The sequence below is a fragment of the Calonectris borealis genome, chromosome 5 (genome assembly GCF_964195595.1).
Source record: "Calonectris borealis chromosome 5, bCalBor7.hap1.2, whole genome shotgun sequence".
NCBI lineage: Eukaryota > Metazoa > Chordata > Aves > Procellariiformes > Procellariidae > Calonectris > Calonectris borealis.
In genome coordinates this window covers 37,945,315-37,963,154 of record NC_134316.1, presented here as the reverse complement: position 1 = coordinate 37,963,154, position 17,840 = coordinate 37,945,315, and the positions used below count along the sequence as shown (strand labels likewise).

Below are 17,840 nucleotides of genomic sequence, written 5' to 3'. Positions count from 1 at the left end.
GGCACGTGACCACAAGCGACTCGCGGGAGTACGCGCCGGCATCCGGGTGCTCCCTCCGCCTCGCGCGGGGGCGGGGACAGCGGGGCGCGTCACGTGACGGCGGCGGCGGTGACAGCGGTGACAGCCGGAGCGGGCCCCGCGCCCCGCCTGCCCCCGCCGCCACCATGTCGGGCAAGGACCGCATCGAGATCTTCCCCTCGCGGATGTGAGTGTCCGCCGGGCCGGGCCGCGCATGAGGGCGGGCTGAGGGGGCGCTGCGGACCGGCCGCCGCCCCTGCCTCCGTCGCGCCGCGCCGGCTGAGGGGCGAGCGGCTCCTGGGCCGCCCCCCCCGCGGCCCCGGCGGGGTGAGCAGGCCCGGTGCGGCGGCCGGGCCTGGCTTGTGCTCCCAGCGCGGCCGTGGGGGCGGGTTGGCGGCGAGGTGGGAGCGGCGGGGACGCGGGGCCGCGCCCGGGCAGCCCTGGGGGGCGCCCAGGCGGGAGCTCTCTGGGCTCCTCTTCCCATCTGGGGTCCGGCGCTGGAAATCGTTTTGTGTGTTGTGCGTCTGCTGCTGCCCCGGGTGCCCTGCGCCTCCGAGGAGGGTCTCCCGCGGGGTTTTGTGTAAAAGACTTTGAGAAGCAGTTGAAGGCTGCAGTCAGGTCTCTTCAGTTTCTCTTTTCAGGCTCAAAATTAGCTCTGTCAGCCATCAGAGGGCCATTGCAGGGTCCAGTACCAAGAAGCAAGCGGCTTCCAGTGGGGGGGCTATTTAAAATCATGCAATTACGCAAACCGTGATTTTAAAAAGAGCAATTTGTAGAATATGTGTATAAGAAAAAATGCACAAATCGAGCCATAGCTTCCCTTCACTTACTCATAGACGATACTGCTGCAGAAAAGGTTGGCCATAAAGTGTTAAAAAAGAAGGAGGAAGTAAAATGCATAAAGTGCAGTGGACAGTCAAGTAATTTTCCAGATCCTGACAGCAAACTATTTGTCATGAAATCAGATGTCTCCTGACAAGGCTTAGAAAGTTGCCAACATTCGAATGAACACAGTTGAAACTGATCTGCTAATAAAATTGCTGTTTCAATAATGCTGTTCAGTTTCTCTTCAAAACCCTCCAGGACAGAAAGACTTTGCCTTAAGGTGAAAGGCTGTTTCAAATCTTCTTGCATAAAATTGGGTTGATGCCTGGATGTAGTCTTTATACAAAGGTCCCTTGCAGGACAGAAAACCTCAAATGTAAAATAATAATTATTCTCATACATGAGCTCAGGGCATACGAAATAACAGTGTATATGGAAAGATTAATGCATTACACGGTAAAGGTTCTGTTTTGAAAAAACTTAGTTCAGAAATAAATTATTGCACATACTAAGTCACTGGTGGCATTCCTGCTCTTCGATAGTGCTCTTTTCATTCAGTTTACATGTCCAAGGAGGAGGCACTTCAGTCACTTTTAGAAGGTATCTGCTTTTGTGGGCTGATATGTCATTGTGGCAAGAAGGTGGTGATGTACAAAGGCTTAATATTTACAAGCCCTGTTTCAAATGAGGTAAGAGACCAATAATGTGGCTGATGTTTTGATAGGAATGTAAATTAGGATGATAAGATAAAGATGGCCTGCCTCTGCAACAATTTTTTTTTGTTAACTGACAGAACAGGATTTGACAAGGTTTTGTTTTGGTTTTTTTATCTTTATGAAGTGGCTTGCTGGTACGAGCGTCTTCTGTGCTGGATATGATCAATTACAGAAGCTGCTCAGTCTCCTTGACACTAAACAAGACTTTGTTTAATGCATTCTCAGAGCCTGTGAAATCTTGCTTGAACTAGAACGTCAACCAGTCTCTTAGCAGGTGCTGAACAGAGCAAACAAGTTAGTTCAAGGTGGTGACAGAGACCTGCTTGTTGTGAGAGTAAAGCTGCCTTTTTACTCTTTGACTTTGGGGTTTTTTTTATCATAAACATTCAGAAAGTATTTGTGCTTTTCAGTTATAAGTATTTGGTAGATATTAATGGAGCTATTCTCATCACATGCCAGTAGATGTGGAAAGTAATGGATTCCACTGTGTAGGTAGGATCTTAATTATACTTACTTTTTCCAAGGTCAGAGAGGAAGTGTATAAGGCTTCTCTTCACATAGAGTTGACTTGAGTATTGTCCTTTGTGTGTAGTGGCTGCATGTACAAAGTGGTAGCTGAAGTTAGCACAGCTTGTGGTTTTTGTAGTATAGCTCCTGCTATTCTAGCTAACTTAAATCAAAAAGATTCTTCAAATTAAAATATACTCCACAGCAGAGAGGGAAGCAAGGTTTGGATCCTTCTTCAGTTCCTAATTCCGTACGAGAAACCTGTAAGTGTGCTTCTGGAAGTAAAGGGTATACAATGCTACAGCTAGCTTACTAATCTCTCTTTTAAACTGATGCTACTTCTGATTGTCTTAAGTAGCTTGTAAATCTGTCAGCATATGAAGATACGGAATCATTGTACTTTCTGACTTTCTTTAAACCAGAATGTACGACTGCTGTATCTTGTTGCTCTGTAAAATCAGAACACAGCATCAACAGTTAGGATCACATGAAGAATTTGCTGTGTTGTCTGATTTTGAGAAGATGACAGCACAGTAAAAGAGCTGAAAAGCAATACCAGTGTCACACTGACAGTGGGCTTTTGGGGTAGTTTGATTTCTGGTGCATTTCTGGTACTTGTAAGTCATCAAGAAAAGTGAAAACTTTTATTTCCTATTATGGAAACACTGACAAATGACTTGTCAATTTTCTATGATCTTTGACTTCACAGATAATAACCTTGTAATTCTCACTGATGATGGAGATAAATGTAATCAGTTCCCTTGATTTTAAATGGGAATATAAAATTCTATCCTGAAGTGGCCATCCTGTTTTACTGCATTGATGTTTCTTGGTTGCTTCATAATTTCAGTCATGTCCACGTCAGAAAACTTTGCATAAGTTTTTTCCTAATCCCTTCAGATGATGCAGGACATTTTTATTTATTCCTCTGTTTAACAGGGCTCAGACCATCATGAAGGCTCGTTTGAAAGGAGCCCAAACAGGTCGTAACCTCTTGAAGAAAAAATCTGATGCTTTGACACTTCGATTCAGGCAGATCCTTAAGAAAATTATTGAGGTAGGTAAATTAGAATTTTCCTCCGTTTGGCTCATTTTGTTTGAAATCTGTCTGTTCTGTCAGTTGTGCATTCCCATTCTGCTAACTTCATTAGGTAGGCTGCAATGTAGGACAACTTTGTGGATAACCTGTTTGTTGTAAGTGAGGCTACTGAGGACAGATGAGAATTATGTTTTTCTGGCTGCAACGATAAAGAAATTTTGTAAGAGTTAATATTCTTCACCTCTTTCCAACCAGTCCTAGGCTCTGCTTTCTTTTGTGTCCGAAGTTCCCTATCATCTCTTCTACATTACAGGGAATTTGCTCTGATGCTGCCAAATACTTTAGGAGTGGATTTAACATGTTCTGTAGCCCCATTTTTGTTGCTTTATGTGGCTTGAGAGGATACTGAGAGATTTATGATGTTTCCTGCATGACTGGGTACACTAGAAAGCAGAAGTTTTGTCCAGATGGAACTTGTTCCTTTATGAAGAAACACCGAGTCCTGCTTCTTCCTTTGCAACATGAATGACAAATCTAGGATACTCAGTAGAGCCTAATATGGCTTGTTCTGTTCTACCGTACTAGATGGGTTTTAGTTGTACCGTTTTGGCTGCGACTGCTACGATATCCATGGTTAGCAGTAGTGCATTGTTGCCATGCTGTAGACAAGCTCTTGGCACTCTGTATCTTGTTTCCTATAGACTGTCTAATACACAAAGGCTCTTGCTTCTCAGTAGCATGTTTTTTAGCTACAAGGGCTTCAAATGTGTAAAAATTGGGAAAAAATGGAGTAGGAGAGCACAGCTTCACAAAGCCGCGTACATCTGTATGTTGAAAAACAACTTCAGCTGTCTCACAGTATTCAGTACAAAATGAAGTAAGAGTGTTTTCCTACTGAGCCATTTTATTGTTGTGATTTAACCCCCATGTAGTAGAATTTTTTTTATTATTTAAATTATTTATTATTAAGACAGACAAGTCTTTTGCCATTTTTGTGAATTCTACACTGGGTCAGTGAAACAGCTGAAATATTTCTTTTGTTGCCAGTTACCTGGGAATTAACATTTGCGGTTTGAGAGTAAGCTACACATACAGGACTTTCTCACTCTCTTAAGTTTCTCATTCTTCTCTTTATGCTCTTAGTTATTTATCCTGGAAAAGGAGTAATGATGTGCCTTGTATTTGCTGCCTCTTTTTTTTTTTTTTTTTTAAAAAACAGACTAAGATGCTGATGGGTGAGGTGATGAGAGAAGCTGCCTTTTCACTTGCTGAGGCAAAGTTTACAGCAGGAGATTTCAGGTGAGGATTGCTTATCTTGTGGATGTGCTACCCTTGGGAAAGAGCGATCAACAAATCGTTGATTCCTCTTTTGGAAAAACAGTAAAATTCTTAAATGCACTTTAAAAAGAAAAAAAAAAGACAGCGGACAAGGTAGGACAGGATGAACTGAATTTCATTAGGTAAAGGCGGGAGGCATCACTGCAGGAGGGAGATAATTTGCATGATGAAAATGCATATTCCATTGGAAGCTAAACTAAGTGGAAAGATTAACAGAATTTACTTTACGCACCAATCCTTGATTTGATAATGTGTTGCTTTTTGTAGCTTGGAATCTAAAATGTAGGGAAACAAGAATTTATAGCAGAATATTGGACTACTTATTATTTTGATCTTTCTTGTGAATTTGAGGGCCAGATGTAACGTGTGTTATTTTCTCCTAGTAAGTCACACAGAAATTTTACTAATTGTCCTAACCTCCTATCTCATTGACGTCTTGTCTCACTAGGACTAGCGAGGGCTGTATGTGAGAGGGGAAACAAATCTTTTTCCTCCAGTAGAATATTTTTTAATTGTATTTTAATAAATTACAGTTCTAACTAGGGTGTTCGTGTAATTAATTCAAGTGTGCATAGATCTTGTGGAATAAAGTTGGGGAAGTGTTAATGATTCAGCTGATGGAATTAATGGGGAAGAACTAAGTGCTGGAGAAAAGTCTTTTTGCCCTTTCATTTGGTTATGGTGCTATTCCCTGTCCTAACCAGTCACAGTGTTTAGCTGTAAACAATAGTCAGATTCCATCCTGTAAGCAAACTGCACTTCAATAGAAGAGTTGGCTAGAGTGACCTGTTCCTGGAAGACCTTAAGACACTTTAGAATTCTTCAGGATGAATTGTTGTACAAGCTTAAGTTTGTTAATATGATAGAATTAGCTGGGTAAACAAACTCATAAATGTTCTGAAAGAACAAATACATACAAACTCAAATGAACAAAATGTTGTGGCCTTGGTCTGCATTAAAACCTTGAAATTCCTTCACTTTTATTGGAAAAAAGTCTCACAGGTTGACTAGACTCAATGTTACTAAAATATTTTAAAGTAATTTGCCAGGTAACTGGCTAGTTTTTAGCTATGCTTTGTATACTTGGTCTAAGACATTTCTGAAGTTACATTTCACAGACTCTGAGTCTTTTACATTTCCAAACGTTGCTGGAAACCTATGTCTTTCAAAGCTGTGTGTTAGCTTTGAAGTCTGCAATGAATTGCATAGAGAACTGAGCTCAAAACAATTTTCAAATCTTTACAGCTATTTGATAACTACCTCATCTTGTATATAATGATGACTTAACGAACCACTTCAGCTTTCCTGATTAAGATGTATGTTTTCTTCCTTACAGTACCACTGTGATCCAAAATGTGAACAAAGCTCAAGTCAAGGTCAGAGCTAAAAAAGACAATGTAGCAGGTGACTCTTTTCCAGACTATGAGTATTTCAACTCTTAAGGGAATTGTGGGAGGAGACTCTGAAATATGCAGGAATGTATCCAAACACTGTCTCCTCTTCTTTATTTCTCTTATTCATCTAACAGTAGGAACACTTGTAATTTGCTGGGTTTTTTCACATACAGCATATATTTTTTATATTTAGTTACTTACCTCTTGTAAAATTAAATGAGTGTGCGTAAACTGCAGTCCAATTTCTAGATCTTCGGACAAAGCGTAACTTCCATAGAGCTTTACTGAAAAACAGATCAGGAAATTAAGTATCAAAAATTAAAGAAGTTTCAGGAAATTAAATATCAATAATTGTCTATGAAGAAAACAAGAAAGATAAATCAGGATTGAATGCTTAAAATACATTACTAAACACAAACATACATTACTAAACACAAACATAATAATACTGAACACTGAATAAACCGGAATACTTCCCTGAATTTTTCACGTGTCTAGATCTCTGTGATCTTAATACAATTCTGAAGTTCCATATTAAGATGTCAGGACCAGCATGACTTAATTGTTCCAAGCTATATAGAAAGATTTTGGAAACAAAGCTTCTGAGCTTATATAATGTATTAGAAGCAAATGTGGTAAAAGCAAGTTGTATTTAATAAATCTATGACCCTTTATGTCTCTTATACACATTCTTGTTCACTTTTGTCAGGTGTAACCTTGCCAGTTTTTGAGCATTACCAGGAAGGAGGGGACAGTAAGTACAAAACAAGTATTTTCTATCTTACACGTACTTACGGCTATTCTATGCTAATACAAAAACACTGGTCATGTCATGTCTTGCTGGTTAAGTCAGCTTACATCATAGGCATAGGTGTACTTACTTCCTCTATGCTGCTTTGCCCTGTTCCTGTGACATGGAGGGATTATTAGGGACTATAGTGGATTTTAATTTCCTAAATCAGTGAGTTTTTCAGATGAGGAAAAGGCTTGTCTTGAATTACCAGGTTTTGAGACTGGTAGGTCTTACTGTGGCCATGCACAACAATGATCTGTAGCAACATAAACCACTATAAAGACAATTTGGTAATGGGCAAAGGCTTTAGCTTGTCACTTGCTGAGTTGTCTGTATCCCTGTAGTTTGTAAAGTGCTAATTTCTATCTAGTAAGAAGACACCATAGTAGCAATAGCAACAAATATTATTTGATGATTTTTTTTTTTTTTTAGGCTATGAGCTGACTGGCTTGGCCAGAGGTGGAGAACAGCTGGCTAAGCTGAAGAGGAACTATGCCAAAGCTGTGGAGCTGCTTGTGGAACTGGCCTCCTTACAGGTTGGTGGGAGGAAAAAAAGAAAAGGATCATTGGTTTCTCACTGTTCTGAAATGAAAGTAACGTAGTCTCAGTGATGGTAGCTTAATACTTTGAGCTGCACTATACTCCTTTAGTCCCAGTGCTGTACAAAGTTGCAAACCTTTTCCAGCCATAAACCAGTTATATTACTGCTTCAGAGAAGTCCTTATTCCTTAATGCTAAGAAGAAACTTTCCTTGGGGAGTTGGTATTTGTAACTGCTCATGTGCAGTGTTCAGCATGGTACTAACATTAGTAGAAAAAATTCTGCTTCTATCAAGAATGTAGCCTGTAAAGCTACATTACAGACTTGGCTTTGGCTTTCGAGTGCTATTTGGTTTTGTGTATAGAATTGATGGGAATGCTGAATTTGTCTTGTTATGTATTAATTATTTAATCCCATTCCATCAGACATCCTTTGTTACTTTGGACGAAGCAATTAAAATAACAAACAGACGTGTGAATGCAATTGAACATGGTGAGTATTTTTCCATTTGGGATGCATAATATTTTTCTGTCTCCATGCAAGATGAGGAGCAGGGTCATGGAAGCCACTCTTCTTTTGACTGCTTTCTTGTTAGTAGGATTTCTAACCAGTTCAAGAACTCTTCCTTTTCAGTACTGTTTTACATAGACTTGTTCCTCTGAATGTGCAGGCCTTATCTGCAGCTTATCACTCTGCAAATTTGACTGTAGAAAAGGTTTCCTCTGCAACCTTCCACATACCTTTGGTAGTGCTGATAACAGCTTTCTCCTTTCAAAAAGTGATTCTGACACATAGCTTGCCCAGTTGGGTGTTAAAGCTTTCTTTAAAGTCTTATCTCTTCTCTTGTGATGGTGTTATATTTGAATATTTGTTTTCATGATGGCTTTTTCAAACTGAGATCATAATTCTGTGAGTAAAAATGCTACATTGAACAGAAGTTTCTGAAAGAATGTGATGGAAGAACATAGTTTTAATTCAAATCTTGCCCACCTCTTGCAGGATTTTTTTTAACCACTTCCCTGGGGAGAAAGGACCCTACAAACAATCAGGGATCAGTGCTTACTGATTCCATTGCATCTTTCAAAAGAATGTGCTATTGGAGATTCTGTGATGTTTAGAGTCCTAGTTTAGTCCTGGATTTACTGAAGAAAATAATTTTGTGTACTTGTCCATAATGAAATAGCATGATCTTCTGTGAAGGACATGTAAATTTCCCCTAGCCAAAAGAATTACTAGATTGACTTCAAACCACCATCCGTGCACAGTATTAGATAACTTCCTGGCTAATATAACAGCAATCCAACAACTTTCTTATTTGTATTTTTTTAGTGATTATTCCCAGGATCGAGCGTACTCTTTCTTATATCATCACAGAACTGGATGAACGAGAACGAGAGGAGTTCTACCGGTAAATATCTAAAACAAGGCCAGACTGGTCTCTTTTTCTCAAATAGACCATTCCTCAGAAGGGACTTATGAGACCTATCACAAAATCTGACAGCGAAGACTGTTAAACGTGACCTGGTTCTTACTGCACGTTGAGTTTCCAGAATGGGGCACCTGGAGATCTGCAATTACTTGTCATAAAGTTACAAATGAATCCCTACCACTAGGTTGTACATAGCTGTCATTATCATTCTTCCAGAGGAATAATGGGATAGAGTACACTGAGGTGTTCTGCTTTAAGGACACCTCTGCCATAGAGGTCAGCATTCTGGGCTACCTGAAGCAAAAACGTCAAACCTGAAATGAATTAAAGGAGAATTAACTTCATTAAAGACAAGCAGAGTAGTATAATGCAGTGTTTAAGGTCAAGAATATAATTTATAGTTTGGATGAAGAAATGAGTTAATCTGCAGAGATGAAGTTTTTCAATGGCAGCAGCTAGTGATAAAAGCCTTTTGCCATTTGTTACAGGATTTTCATTTCCTAGGGAACTTCTCCGGGCAGCTTTATCATATCCAAGTTGTATGGCATCTTTGCTGCTAGCCCGTTTTATGAAAATGTATTTGTTTCACAGATAAACCACATTTCTCTTCACAGGTTAAAGAAGATCCAGGAAAAGAAAAAAGTATTGAAAGAAAAATCTGAGAAAGAACGGGAGCTGCGGAGGGCTGCTGGTGGGGAATGTGAACCAGCCAATCTCTTAGCAGAAGAGAAGGATGAAGACCTTCTCTTTGAGTAACCCAGCACAGTTATATATGGAGCAGGGGACCCAGAATACAGAATGTCCATTTGCAATATATAATTCAGGACATGTTGCCTCAATGATACTTACGTGGCTTCTCAGTGGTGTGTAAGTCTCGAGTTGAATGGATTGTGGATTTCTCCTGGGAGATTAGAAATCTGGGATCTTGACTGCAGCATAGGAGGAAAAGGAGAGATGAGTCAGGTGCTTTACTATCAGGAAAGCCTTCTATTGCGTGTTCAGCCTGTTTCTTCACTTAGTAGGAATGACTGTCCATAGCTGTGGTTTTTGCAGGATGGCTCTGAATTTGCCTAACCAGATTCCTCTTTAATTGCTCCCCTTCCTAGTGCAAGCAGAGGACAATGTTATTTAGGGAGGGAGATGCATGTGATGTTCTTTACTGCTGAACTGTTAATTTTCAAGTTGCTTAAAGCAGGTATTGGCACAGCTGAAGTCAAATGTCAGTAAAGGCAACTCTAGTTTTCTAACCTGTTGATGAAATCCACCATCTTCTGTGATTTATTTTTGTTGCACGATTGTAACCATTGGCCTAAAACATCTATGGTTTTAACTGGAGGTTCTGCCAACTTGTGTACTGTCTGTGCTAGAAACAAGTAAAAATTTTAGATGTTAAATATCTGGTGTCTGGCTCAAGTTGCTAGAAGATGGTGGTCTTAAAAGCTTGTCATGTTGATTTCAAAATACAACCTTCACTTCATCCCCTACCCCCAACTTAGAATCCACACTGGGCACCTCTCTTTCCAGCCTGTGCCCACATTCACGTAACCTTTACTGCTTTAGATAAGTAACCAAGGAGAAGTGGCTCCCTCCTGACACAAACACATAGAAGCTCTTCTCAACTATCCAGCTACGTGTTGCTCCAAATCGTCATTGCAACCAGTAGGTTGGCAAGCGAAGCAGGGTTGAATGTACAGTAGTCCATCCTTGCTGTGATTCTTCATGTCTTTTGCTGATTAGGGGAGTCTAGGAGACTGCCTGATAAGCAGGCTGTCACTGAATGCTGCTCAGTTTGAAGGGCTGTTTTCCTAAAGACATGAGTTTGCAATCGGCAAACTGAACACATGCCATAGTGGTAGTACTAGTACATTGTCTCTAGTACTACTAGTCTCTTCAAGGTAAGCATCTTGTTTTAAACATGATCCAGCACTTAACTGCAGATGCAGGGTAAGTGCAAGGAAATGAATTTCTATTAACATCTTTAAAAAGTCATTTTATAATTGTATGAAGCACAACGCCATTTCTTTTCTCTTTTGAAGCTGAAGGCAGCACAGCTGAATGATAAGTCCATACTCTGTTGTAAGATACAGGTCCAGCTTGAAAGAGAGAAGCTGTAGATCTGAGGACATGTTACCTCTCCCACTGGACGCATGGTGTCAGAAGGAACAGGGAACATCCTCTAGGGCACTGATGGGTCACAGCATCTTTCACACATTCAGCAAAATGGCAGAAAAACTCCACCCAAGATCCACTACAAGAAGTAAAATTGTACAGTGATTTATTTTAAATCTAGAAATATTTTACATTTTTACATTAGTGTGCAGTTCATGATGTCTCAAAATACAGAGTGCAGATACATGTATAAAAGTACAATGTGGGGCTAACCACAGGTCTCAGTAAAGTTACCTTAATTATTTAAGGCATTAAACCCCCCATCTTATATTTTAAAAAGTCACATATAATTACATTCAAAAATTCTTTTATGTGATTCAGCTAACATTTAATTAAATCTGGACTGATAAAAATGCAGATACCCTCATTTCAGTCTCATACAGCTCACTACAAAGCCTGTGATAAGGTTGAAGAGTTTCACCAGTGAAGTTTGCATAGTCTCTTTTACTCTCAAGGGAATTAACACGCATTCTTCATTAATTTCCTACACAAGGTAGTTCCAGGTCCAAACTGGCAGCAGATGGACAGCCAGGTACATTTCTCAGTGCTGCTCAAGCCCTTCCTTTCAGCAGGAGACAAAGCTAACATTGGTTATAAATTATCATAGCACCTCTCTATATGGATGTCAGCGAGTACTCTATGCCTTGGGAATTAAGAAGTAGAGCTGAACTTCAACATTCTTTAAGTCTACATTCAAAAGCTTATTTGTATAAAAACAGCTTCTGTACACCATTTCAGAAAAACTGGGGAGACAAACATTAGTCAAATAAATTAATGGCATGATTTGTTGTCACTGACACTGCCTATGAACACTGAATAGCTAAGGGGTTCAGCAACCATCTTGAGCCGATTGTGACTGCAAGAATTTGGACAGTACCTACATAGCTGAGCTAGGTTACCCTTAATGAACACATTTTACTGCTTTCCACCTTGTCCAACTATGAAACAGTCAATACCAAAAAGCCTAATACATCTACAATCACCTTTCTTAAAAAAGGGTAGAATCGATACATTATTTTGTCATCTATGAAACGCTAACTATCCAATATACCTGAACATTGTAGATGTCATAAACTATGAATTAAACTGAGAACGTGCCTGCAATGTGAGGCAAAAAGCCATTATTCTGAATATCCAGCCTTTAGGCCAACAGCTAGCACATTATTATTTCTAACACAGAATTGAACTAAAGATATTAAAGTTTCCAACCCCTTTTCTTTCTGAAGGGTCATTACTTATCCCCACTAATCACTTAATTGCTTTTCAGCCTTAAATACTAATTAAACCAGCAAATAATTTTGCTTTCTAACAAGACAGGAATGCACTCTATACTTCCATTTTTCAATACAAAAATGTACTGAATGTTCAGTAACTAGGATAGTTATCTGACAATTTCTTTATATCTGTTGTATACTTCGAGCTCTCTATTTAACTATGGACGTGAATTTGTTCCATTAACATTTAAAGAAAGAATATATGCAAGACAGAATGGAAATAATCAACTACTTTTTCATCCTTCAACATTAGACAGGAGTGAACTACACATTGACGTAACTCCAGTGTTTTACCTGTAGGAACAATGAAAGACTATGGCTAAAATTAAGAGAGATTCACAGTCAAGGTTCTTTACGCTACCCAAACGCAAAACAGCCAAGATACTATTATTCAGTTAGCTTCAGCAACAGAACAGCCCTACTGCAGATGCACAGCCTTAGTAGTTAAACCTTCACAGCTCAGAATCATTTGAGGATGCAGAGATGTTCCGATCTGCTTTGCAGAACACACTAGGAAACAGACAGACCTTGCCTTTTGTTCACTTGTTTCAAGTTTTTTTGCTTGTTTTAACCATTACAAATATTCCCCTTTCTTGTGACTTCTCAGACAGTTACCAGTGTTTTACACATACTTTCACTGCAGTACTGAGCAAATGCAGGACAATATGTTGGCTAGTGAATTACAATACTCATTTATAACACAGTAGCTACATTCAGCTATTTAATTCCAGTTAGTTATCCATTAAACCAACAGCCACAAGATGAACCATTTGCAGAGATTAAAAAACCCCTCTATCTTCCAATGTTCAGCATATCAGTCTATTTTAGTCAGTATTCTGTTATAAAACATGAAAACTTAAGCTGACTTTCAAGCGGCATGTCTTATAACTACATATTTTTCACAAAAATATAACCTCTGCCTTTCTAAATATCTCTACAGATCTGTGAAAAACAGCGGCTCCAATCAGTCAATATGTTTTAAAGAAAATTCCATAAAAATATCACATCTAAAAGATCAATATAATATTAATTTTTAATTGGACCTAAAATTAATGTGCAGTCAAATCTGATTTTAAAAGTCTGACTAAAGAGACACAAGGATTGAAATATTACATTATACACATTTTCCAATTACAGTGCTATTAAAAAGTGGAATGTTTGAGAATTAAAATATTAATTCAAGCCCACAGGGCAGCTCCAGATCAGAGCGGCATCTTCATTCTGTGTATTTTTTGAACAGGAGAGATTTCTCATTAATATTAACATTTTTCATGTGTAGATTTTTTCTCTGCCCAATGATCTGTAGAATTATGTTCCTGAACTACCATCATGTCCCACAAAGTCATTAAGTTAAGTGTTAAATAACATTCATATTTATAACTATGTGACAGCACGGACTGTATATACACACACACACTTAAAATCTTTGATTTCATAAGGGTGATTCTAGGTAAAAAAGGTGGATTTATGTATAAAAGTAGTTGCTAGAAAAATCTATCTAAAGCTTTAGAATTTAGTACTGACAAGGTCTCCATTTCTAGACCACAGAGAAAGAAAACTTGGACAATCTTTAGATTAGATAAATCGGCTCACAAGCTGATTAGCGTATTTTTTCAGTAATACGCAATTTCACTGGCAAAGGACGCAGCCACTGAGGTCCAGAGCTCATACGCATTTATACTAGAATTGGGCAGACCTACACACGATCTCCTTGGAAAGACTACTAGACTGGAGTCCATTTGTCCCTTGGAATTGCTCTCTCATCGTAGCCAGGTAGAGGGCACCCACTGGGGTTCTGTGTCAAGTTTGTTTATTAACCGAAGCAACTCTTGATACGCCTTATCGAGATCAGAATTCACAATTGCTGTATCAAAGTAGTGGCCATTGTTCTGTTCCATCTCCCTCGTCTTCTCTATGATTTCTCTCAGCTCTTCTGGCTGCAATCAAAACCAGAGAATTAGTGTATGTGTGTAAGCCTCTCCCCAACAACAACGGAGTAGGAAAAGTTAACAACTCGACTCAGAAAAGTCTTCTATGCAAATTTTCATGGTATGGCTACCAGCTATTGAAAAGTTTACAATAACATTGAACCAGGATACATATTTGAAAGCTAAGGGCACTCAAGACAATCCCTTCTGACTGGCCATAAGTGGCAAACCAGTAAATAACTGTCCCAGACTGAAGTAAATGAAGATCTAGCACTGCTCATTTTATGACATCTTACTGAGGCTCTTAACATCATGTTTCTGAAAAACACATTGTTAGGTTGCTAAGCCCATTATCCTTCCGAAAAAGACTGGAGATGGCAGAGAGAGTGTGAGAATAAGTTTGAATGATGTAGAACAAGACAACATTCTTCTGAAGATGTAGCGCTACAAACACCAAACGGCCAAAGGCAACAACTATCATTGAAATACTTTCACCAGCAATAAACAGCAATGAGAACCACAGTGAGAGCTATACGTTTAAGTTGATCAAATCACAATAGCGTCAGGTAAATGACATTGCAGAAGAATGGAAAACATGATTTAGGAGCTGGAAGGGAGTATGTCAAAAGCAAGAATATTGCAGATGTAGATAAATGATGCAAAGGAAGAAGTAGAAATTGTTTTACTTCAGAATTTTTTCACACTTGGATTCTAAAAGTGTGTTTGTTTTTCTCTTCTGCAGCTTATTTTTGTATTATATAAAGGAATATTCAGGTATAATTTTGGAGATAGTTTTCTAAAGTGGGTATTTTCAAAAGGGACTTCAGGCCTTCAAGATTTTCTTCCTAGGCGTTATAAAGAAAATCAAAGCCACATACAGGCATACATGCAAGAAATACCCTTTCCTTTATTAGGGGAAGGGGTTTAACACAGTAGCATTTACCCAACTGAAATAAATACAACTCCAATACGATTAATCAGAAAGAAAACTGGCATAGTTTAACACCAATAACAGTGTATTAATTTTTATTGCAAATGGATTCCTTGATTACTGCAATAAAAAAATCAGGACATACATAAGATGAAGTATTTATTAAAATAAAGTTTCATTAACTGCATAACCATGAAGGAGGAAACATGCCCATCTAAAGACTATGATTATATTTGACTCAGGCAAATTAAAAAAAAAGAAAAAAAGAAAGATTCCTCTGTTTTAAGACTTGGACTTTTAGATCTTCTTTTAGATCTTACACCCAGTCAATACATCACCCTCGCACCAAACAAGGAGAGCAAAACAACACAGCCGTAGAACACAGTGAGGTACAACAGCCGTATCAGAAGTCCCTCTGAGTTATGCTGAGAAGACTATTCTTCCTCAGTATGAACTGCATTATATTCAATTAGTACTTTGAAGATACGATGGTGGCAAAGTGCTCGCACCAACCACTGTAGGATAGATTTCAGTCAAAAAGCTGAAGATCAACATATTTCATTATCCTAGCAATAAGCCCTTTGTATCTCATAAGCTGCCAAGGACCTTTTCTGAGCTTTCAGACACCCTGGTTTAATCTATGAGTTTCAATTCCATTCTGCAGAACTAACTTCTCATTAACTAAATGATCTGAACTGGATAAGCTGAGATCTTGACATGGCTCTGGTTGAAACGTGAAAAGTGATCAAGATTAAGATAACTTTGCCTGAAAAGTTTTGGAATACATTTTCAAATAAATGCTTTTCCAAGGGCAGATAAGTTCTCCCTAGAATTACTCTCAGGTTTACTTGAAGACGAAGTTGGGTTTTCCACAGTTTTGAAATAAAGGGTCATATTTTTGTACCCAAATGCAGGGACCAAAACTGAGACATTGTGCCCCACGATTATTAAATTAGCAGTGGATTGCCTCATACCTCTCACATTCCCTTGCACAAAAGCATCGTGAGCCCTTCCCTTAGTATGGTCTGCCTACTAAACTACAGCACACAGATCTCAACTACACCGCTACTCATATATTGTCAGTACCCAATTCCAAAGAGTATACGAATTTGTTTACCAAAAGCATTCCAGATTTGTAAATAAAAAGCAGCATGGTTTCAGAAGAAGTGTTAGACACATTACCTTTGGGTTTTTCCCTTCTTTGGCCAATAAAGCACGTAATCTTTCTTGTGAAGGTGGTGCAACAAATATAATATATGGCTTCAAGTCAGAATTACGTAGTGTCTTCAGTGACTGTAGAAATAGGATTTATTAAATATTTAACAGTTCCACACATGAAAAGGGCATTTAATAGTGCATTATTCACATGCTATAATTGATAATATACTCTTCAGTGACAATTGTACATTAACAGCAATATAATTAACCATAACAGTATTATCATCACCACTCGCAAGTTCAGTCACCATTTCCTACAAAACTGATATTCCAACATTTTTCAGCTTCATGAAACCCAAACATTTACTTTTGTTCAAGAATCTTCTTCATAACTAAACTGAAGGAACATATCTTTTGGTATCCAAAAGAAAAAAAAGTCACCTATATTGCAGTAAGTTTCCTTACAATGCTAAGGAATGGTATCAGCTTTTAACAGAGAGAAGTCTTTAAATACTATAGTTTAAATACTACAGCTTACCATTTTCTGTTTTGAAGATTAAAATACAAGGTATCAGATGCACTACTACTCTATGTTTAGCGGGTTTTTTTGGCAGGTTACATTTACATTAAGAGACAAGAAATAAAAAGAACCAAACTGTAGCTGGATTTTTCCAAAAGGTTCCTTTTATGTGTCTTGGGACAAACAACTTGTCTCTGAGATATATTTTTATAATGACAGAATTAGATCAATTTTCAAAGTGTTACGAATTTTCAACTTATTACATACTTTGCGATACCCATGAGCTATTCTAGTAAAGTATCACATGGTTCCAACTGGTGATGGCTAATTATAACTTCAACACTACCAGACTTTACTGAAGTGTCTGAGTTTTAGGCCTTCTTTTGCAGCACCTGTAACAGCAGTAGACCTCATACATATTGTATGTATTTAGAAACAGGCTGTGTTCCAGGACTCTGCCTCTTCCCACATTTGACTAAATTTCCCAGTTGAGGTCTGTATGCGTAGTTTGTCTTTTCTTTCTCCTTAATCAAAAGGTCATAGCTAAAGAGCTTTTCAATATTGTTGATGTGATGTACTTTAATCCTGTCTGTTATGGAACTGCATAAACATTCCCAAAATGCAGTTTCCAAATCTAATCACAAACAACTTCCTCTCCATCTTCAAAAACCTCAGAGCTTACAGAGTAATTGGAAGACTGAGAGACACAAATCTTATTTTAATTAATTTTTCAATTCAGATAGTTCTCACCAGCTTTAAGTATCTGGAAACCAAGGCCCCTATTACCTTTAGCACAGATAAAGAAGATGTGTCTATTTCCAAACAAGGAACAAGAAGGCTGTATTCGTAACACACTAAATAGAGTTAACTGAATACCACCGAAAGAAAACTTGAAATAAACATGAAAATGGACCTTGAAAACACAGTCATTTTATATAACCCAAATACAGCTCTTTAGATTTTCACAGTAGCTTCTACAATTAAAATATGACAGGTGACAGCTTTGCCATACCTGGGTATGAAGATTTAAAAGGCATATCTTGCCAGAGTTGATTACTTGCCGCACGGAGTCTATGCTAGTACCATAGAGGTTCTTTTCAAACTCTCCATATTCAATGAACTTTCCTGCAGCTATGTCACTCTCAAATGCCTGTCGGGAAATGAAATGGTAATCCCTGCCAGCTACTTCTGTCTCTCGCCTGCTCCGAGTAGTATCTACAAACAAGAGCAACAAAAAAGAAATCGAGAGAGTGATGCACCT

The 17,840-nt window shown here is 38.5% G+C and overlaps 2 protein-coding genes across 12 annotated transcripts in view; one reads left to right on the top strand and one right to left on the bottom strand.

The window, feature by feature from the left end:
* The first annotated feature begins 37 nt into the window (after positions 1–37).
* On the top strand, positions 38–9,993 carry ATP6V1D (ATPase H+ transporting V1 subunit D). Of its 3 annotated transcripts, none has more exons than XM_075151869.1 (9): positions 38–205; positions 3,006–3,123; positions 4,325–4,404; positions 5,780–5,847; positions 6,547–6,591; positions 7,063–7,166; positions 7,596–7,662; positions 8,500–8,578; positions 9,214–9,993. In XM_075151869.1, the coding sequence occupies exons 1-9, from the start codon at positions 165–167 to the stop codon at positions 9,353–9,355; spliced, it is 744 nt and encodes a 247-aa protein (XP_075007970.1). In that variant the 5' UTR covers positions 38–164; the 3' UTR covers positions 9,356–9,993. The 3 variants fall into 3 exon arrangements, with proteins under 3 accessions (XP_075007970.1, XP_075007971.1, XP_075007972.1); XM_075151870.1 differs by lacking the exon at positions 38–205 and adding an exon at positions 1,397–1,532; XM_075151871.1 differs by lacking the exon at positions 38–205 and adding an exon at positions 2,285–2,329.
* A 1,102-nt stretch (positions 9,994–11,095) lies between these two features.
* Positions 11,096–17,840, bottom strand: part of PALS1 (protein associated with LIN7 1, MAGUK p55 family member) — a 59,636-nt gene continuing 52,891 nt past the window's right edge. For 8 of the 9 annotated variants that reach the window (XM_075151863.1, XM_075151864.1, XM_075151857.1 and 5 more), the window contains 3 exons: positions 17,592–17,794; positions 16,084–16,194; positions 11,096–13,979 (listed from right to left, as the gene is read on the bottom strand). In XM_075151863.1, the coding sequence (XP_075007964.1) occupies positions 13,803–13,979; positions 16,084–16,194; positions 17,592–17,794 (491 nt within the window). In that variant the 3' untranslated portion in view covers positions 11,096–13,802. The other variant, XM_075151862.1, reaches the window with a different exon arrangement.